Genomic DNA, 6,000 nt, shown 5'->3' with positions numbered 1-6,000 from the left:
TTTATCCAACAGATTTTCATTTCTGAAGCTACTTACACTATTATCAAAAGAAGTTTATCATGGAGAGAGAAATGTACAATAATCATTGAATTCCACTTAGAATGATATAGGAAAACCTAGTTATCCAGAAATAATTCACTGTATCTGACATAGATAAAAGATGATCTGGAGGGAGGCAATGGGAAATGAACCAATTGTAATTCATTAAACCAGATTTTAATTGTTGTATATAGGTTTTATGCTTCTTTCTAATTCCTGTAAGTAGAAAAGAAGCTATACTAAACAAATTACAAGTTTGTGTTTATAGTGTCTTCCTAACATTTTAAATTACTTTCCTTTCACCTTATTAGTAATTTTGGTATTTAGGGTAGAGCACTTACACTCCAGTGGGAAAGAGCAGCTGTGTAATCCAGAAATACCTGGTCCAGCAATCAGCCTATGTTCTCGTAACTTCTTTTAATCTCCACCTCCACCCTTCCAAATCAACTCCATTACAACAAGTGTAATGTTGACTGATGACTTCAGAGAGAGAGACAGAGATTTGGTTGGTGGGGTCCACACCGAGCAGCACAATTCCCCAGATCCCACGTTCAGGCTCCCCGCTGACATTCACCTCCCCAAGCGGCCAGTCCAGCCTGGCTTTAGTGTCTTTCTACTCTCCACCTCCAGCATCCTCGGTTTTATGTCCACATACCCATCGCTTTTCCGCAAACATAGGACAATCTGGCCAGTCCACTTACCTGACTCCATCTTCCAGGGGAAGGGTGGATAGTGTGTGTGTGGGTTGTAAATAATATTTTATCTGTCACAAGTAACACTGAGCATAACGGAACCAAACGAGAAAAGAAAATGGAAGTTTATGTTTTATTACAGACACTTTAAAATTAAGTCTAAGGTGTTCTTTTCAACTGGACAAATGCCACAGAAGACAGTTTCGGGTGTTTGTTTCCGTTGGTGTGTAGCTGTGAGAGAATAGACGAGAATCACTGAGCTGTTTACTTCTGGTAGTGGTGGCCAGGTTGTGTCACTCTGTGCATTTTCATCCGACTTTCACCAGCACCACGGGGCAGACATTTGAGAAACAGCTTACGTGAGTTATAAGTCTGTGACTGTGGAAAAGAAAAAAAAAAAAAAACTTGATGTTTTACATAAAAATCCATATTTCTGACTTCCACTGAAAATCTTCAGACCCAGATTTACACATGGAAACAATTGGCTAAAGCCTGGTGTTGATTGACTCCATTCATTTACATTTTCAGCTCTAAGTTCAGTTCTGCTGTCTAGTAACTGAACCTCCCATCTAAGTCTTCCATTCCTCACCAGCTGTCAAACATCTTTTTTTGCAGTTTTCATGCTTTTATTCTAAGATTGTAGAAAAAAGAAAAACCAAACCCTTTTCATTTTAAAGAAATATTTTAAAGTACATTGTGAACTTTTTTCTTTTTTTTATCCTAAAATGGAAACATAAACTCTACAGACAATTTTGTAGCATTATAGTAATTTACAAATGTTTGGGCGGGGTCAGCTGCTATTCCTGAGACAGAGTCTCACTCTGTCACCCATGCTGGAGTGCTGTGGCACCATCCCAGTTCACTGCAACCTCTGCCGCCCAGGTTCAAGCCATCCTCCCAACTCAGTTCCCCAAGTAGCTGGGACCACAGGCATGTGCCACCGTGCCTGGCTAATTTTTGAATTTTTTTGAAGAAACAGGGCTTCGCCATGTTGCCCTGGCTGGACTCTAACTCATGGGCTCAAGTGATCCACCCACCTTGGCCTCCCAAAGTGCTGGGATTACAGACTTGAGCCACCGTGTCCAGCCAGCTGCTATTCTTTTGCATAAAATGTATTAATTTATTAAGAAGAAACAAGAGTTTTGCCATTTATCCTCACAAATACTTAACAAAGTAAATTTTGGCACGTTAAAAACATCTTAGATTATCTTATTCTGTAAACATCTATCAAATTAATATTTAAGATTTCTCTGGATTTTATTTCAGCACTACATATGTCCTTAGAGGACAGCATAAAATGGCTTGGAGAAGTTATGGCTGAAATAGGACCAACACATTCGCAAAAAAGTGAGGACTGGAATATCTTTGATGTAAAACAAGCCAATGCTATCATTGATTACTTAAAAATCAGGTATGGATTATTTTCAGTAACATTTATTTTTCATTTCACATCTTCTGGAAAATGTCTGTTAAGTAAAAGTAATTCAGTTTTTGGCAAATTCAGATATTTACAGAATTTATGCTGTAATTAGCCCAACCAATAATTAGGTAATTAAATCTTCTTTAAATTAGGTGTTCAAATATTTCATCTAATAACTAAAAGTCAGAACAGTGAACAGTTTGGCTAACTTTGCATTCCGAGAAAAAAAGGTTTGTGTGTGATAAATATAATTTCATCTAGAATTAAAATAAATTAAGACCTTCATTTTTCTTTGCATCTCTAATTAATACTTATTAATAGGATGATTCAGATTAATCAGATGCAATTACAATAGACTCTATATTTTAGGTAGTTGATCTTTCCAACTACCTGATTCTACATTTTGAAGAGCAACATTCATTGCTATTTAAATATTTATTTTGAATGCTTTATATTAGAAATTGAAGAGATTTATGAATATACTTCCTCAAATTTATTACATCCCCTGAAATATCTTGTAATATTGACCAATTAAACTCATTAAGTCTTTCTACTGCTTAGAAAATGATGGAAGGAAAGTATTTTTATTACAGTGATTCTTCATTGGTGAACTAAGAAATTTGTCTTTTTATATAATCTGTCACAAGGTCTCCAGCAGAGTCATGCATCTCTCTAAAGGGACATTTTTAGAGTTTGCAAATATTCAAACAAGAGTGGGTTAAAATCTTTTGTCAAGCTGAAAGCTTCTGCATAATATTTTTGTTCCTCTTATACTATATACTCCAGTGTTTTTCAACTTTAAAATTTAAAATGCTAAAATAAGAGTGCTGACTGATATCCTAGACATGCTCATGATTTGCTTGGCAAGGATTCTAGCTGAAATCTAGAAAGCTTTTTAAATACTAGCATGTTTAATATGATAAAGTTTATATATTGGTTTCTGGCATGAATTAATAATGTCATATGATATAATATGGTTTTTACGTAATAGCATTTGATATAATGTGGTTTCTTAATATTAAAACATAGCTCCTAAGGGGTATCTCTCAGTAAAAGCTGGAGTAGTTTTCATATCAATTAAAGTAAGGCAAGGTCCTTGTGTTGGGGGAGACGATGGCAATCCAGAATTGGAGGAGAGCCTATTCCTCAAGGTCTTTCTACCCATCAGGGTTTGAGAATCACTGGGCAAGAGGAATTCTACTTTGCACATTGTGTTAGCATCCTTCTTTTCCTTCTCTATTTGAACAGTCCCAGTTTCTCTTGCAGAACACATTTTTACAACTGAGCTAGCCCAGGAAGTTTCTAATGGGCACAGGGACTGGTAGTTAACCAGGGCCACAAAACCCATGCCATAATGACCCCTTCTAGAAGGTAAAGGATGGCAGCTCTTTTCCCCTTCATCTTGTCTCTCTGGGCAAATGTTCATTGACATATTTCTTGACATTGTCCTTCAGAAAACAATTAAGTTAAGAGAGGATGTCCATGTTCATCACCTTTAGATCCTAACCAGGGTAATTTCACATATTATAAATCCCTAATATTACTACTTCACTAAAAATAAAACGAAAAGTAGTATTTAAGAAATTAGTCAAAGTAAATCACAACAATTGTTGATGCTGTTAAGTCTTCATATTGTTATTTCAAAGAAATTATGCAATTTAAATATCCCTATTACAGAACTATAAAATATCAGTTAGTAGGATATCTGGAATTGATTCTGAAGTTGGGTAAAAGAAAATATGCTTTTCTACAACACCTGTTGAGAATCCCTCAAAAGTCCACAAATGAGAGTTTAGGGGGAACTGGGAGGAGGGGCAGCATCAAGAAGAATAACTAATAGATGCTGGGCTTAATACCTAAGTGATAGGTTGATCTCTGCAGCAAACCACCATGGCACCCATTTAAACCTACACATCCTGCACATGTACCCTCACAGTGAAAAGTTGAAGGAAAAAAACAGTTTAATAACAACGAAATCATATATCTTTCATTTTGATTACTACAAAGCAATTTTATAAATATGAAGGTAACCCAGTTATCAAAAGTATAAGTGTTTGAATTTAACCCGATACTAAGTTTACCCAACCACTAAAAGCCCTAGTCAATTTAGGTAAAGCAGTTTTTAGAACATGACCCATAGCACATGAAACTTAACTGACAATAAAATGGAAATTTCATTTGATGCCCTTAACACACTCTGTCCTGTGTCTGTGATTTGAAAAAAACTAATACCAAATTTCCTCCCCTACATGACTGTAAGTACTGGCAAATCTAGCTGTACAAATCTAGTTTTACATTTGTACAATGTATTGTATAATGTATACAAATATAAATACTTCTGCAGCTTTTTAGTATAAAACATCATTTACATATATATGGCCCAAGTACACGTCTGTCATTGTGGATTCTATCTATTTATGGGAATTAGGCGATAGTAATCTCAGGTGTACACTCAATATAAGAGGCATGTACCCAAAAAAAGAAAATCAACCCTGCCGCTCTGTAAACCACAGGGTATTGCACTTCCAGGCATCGAGCCAGACATCTTGAATTATTTTCACTTCATCTCTCTTCAATTTAGAACTAAGACTAAATGTTTGACAAAATAATCTAGGATGTTGAGTCAGTCAGAAGAGGAAGAAAATGCATTATCGCAGTTGAAGTGTCACTTTGTTCCCATGCAGCACTACCTAATCGCTCCTGGTAAATCTGGACAAGTCCTGGCCTTGCCCCCAAGTCTGCACCTTTGACCACCACATCCAAATCACGCATTTTATTTTCAGTGTTAAGAAGTGAATTTCCTTCTTGGCATGGGACAACCTAATTCCTATATGCAATGAAAAGAATAAGGCTGAAAGACTATGAAATTTCAGGAAGGAAGATCTATGAACTAAATTATTTGTGTGACACAAGATAGAGAAAGGGAAATTTTATGCTGGTTCATTGAGAGGAAGCCAAGTTGTTTCCAAAATACTCTATAGTCTTTAATTTTTCTACTTAAAATCTGTTGTTGCCAGTGTAATATTTTTGACCTTAAGGCTTTCTCTAGATAACCAGTGTAAGTTAGGGAGAGTTTGAATTTATTTTGCGTCACTGAATTATCAAAATTCACTAATCTTGATGTATTTTTCTAGCCAACAAATCAAAGTAATGTGAAAAGCTAAGTTACTTTTCTGAATATTGATGAGTAATTTGAATGTACAAGAGGTTTTTTTCCCCAAAAAATACCATGACAGAGTCTGCACACCCATCACTTTTTAATGGATTGTGTTACTAGTGAGATCAACTGCTAATATAACTCAGAGAGACTCAGCTGCCTGAGGATTTCTTCATTGATTTCAAATGAATTGAAACTTTGATCCATTACAACATCCAGGAGAAGCCATTATTATACATGCTCTGTAGCTACATTTTGCAAATGTTAATTTCTCAGTTATATTAAAATCAATTTCCTTAAATAGCAAAAGGCACCGGAGTGAAAGAGAAACCACTAAGACAATTTTTTGTTCTTGAGCATTTTGGTGTATTATGAGTCTATTAATTTTCTCAACCAGCAGGAAGAGAACTAGAAAAATTCAAATATTATCACAAACAGGATATTAGAAGTCAGCCCTTCAGTAAATTTTTAACTCTTAATAATGCATTGCTCCTTAAACTTACTAGAATACTTATTTTAAGGACCTCCTATCCTTTGGTTCTTTATAGGGTTTTGTATGCTGACCACCTAGTCTTTAGGGTAAGAACTGAAGAAATGATCTTTTTTTTTTTCTGTCGTCTAGGCTGGAGTGTAGTGGCACGATCTTGGCTCACTGCAAGGTCTGCCTCCTGGGTTCAGGCCACTCTCCCACC

General features: G+C 35.8%; 1 protein-coding gene across 1 annotated transcript in view; it reads left to right on the top strand.

Annotated features, from left to right (window-relative positions):
• CABCOCO1 (ciliary associated calcium binding coiled-coil 1) overlaps positions 1–6,000 on the top strand; it is a 107,112-nt gene that overhangs the window by 23,918 nt on the left and 77,194 nt on the right. The window contains exon 4 of the mRNA XM_017855489.1: positions 1,998–2,142. Within this exon, the coding sequence (XP_017710978.1) occupies positions 1,998–2,142 (145 nt within the window). The remainder of the gene's footprint in view (positions 1–1,997; positions 2,143–6,000) is intronic.

This window comes from Rhinopithecus bieti, unplaced genomic scaffold (genome assembly GCF_001698545.2).
Source record: "Rhinopithecus bieti isolate Rb0 unplaced genomic scaffold, ASM169854v2 scaffold_39703, whole genome shotgun sequence".
Lineage (NCBI taxonomy): Eukaryota > Metazoa > Chordata > Mammalia > Primates > Cercopithecidae > Rhinopithecus > Rhinopithecus bieti.
Note: the sequence above shows the minus strand (reverse complement) of the source record. Positions and strands in the feature narration are given on the sequence as shown.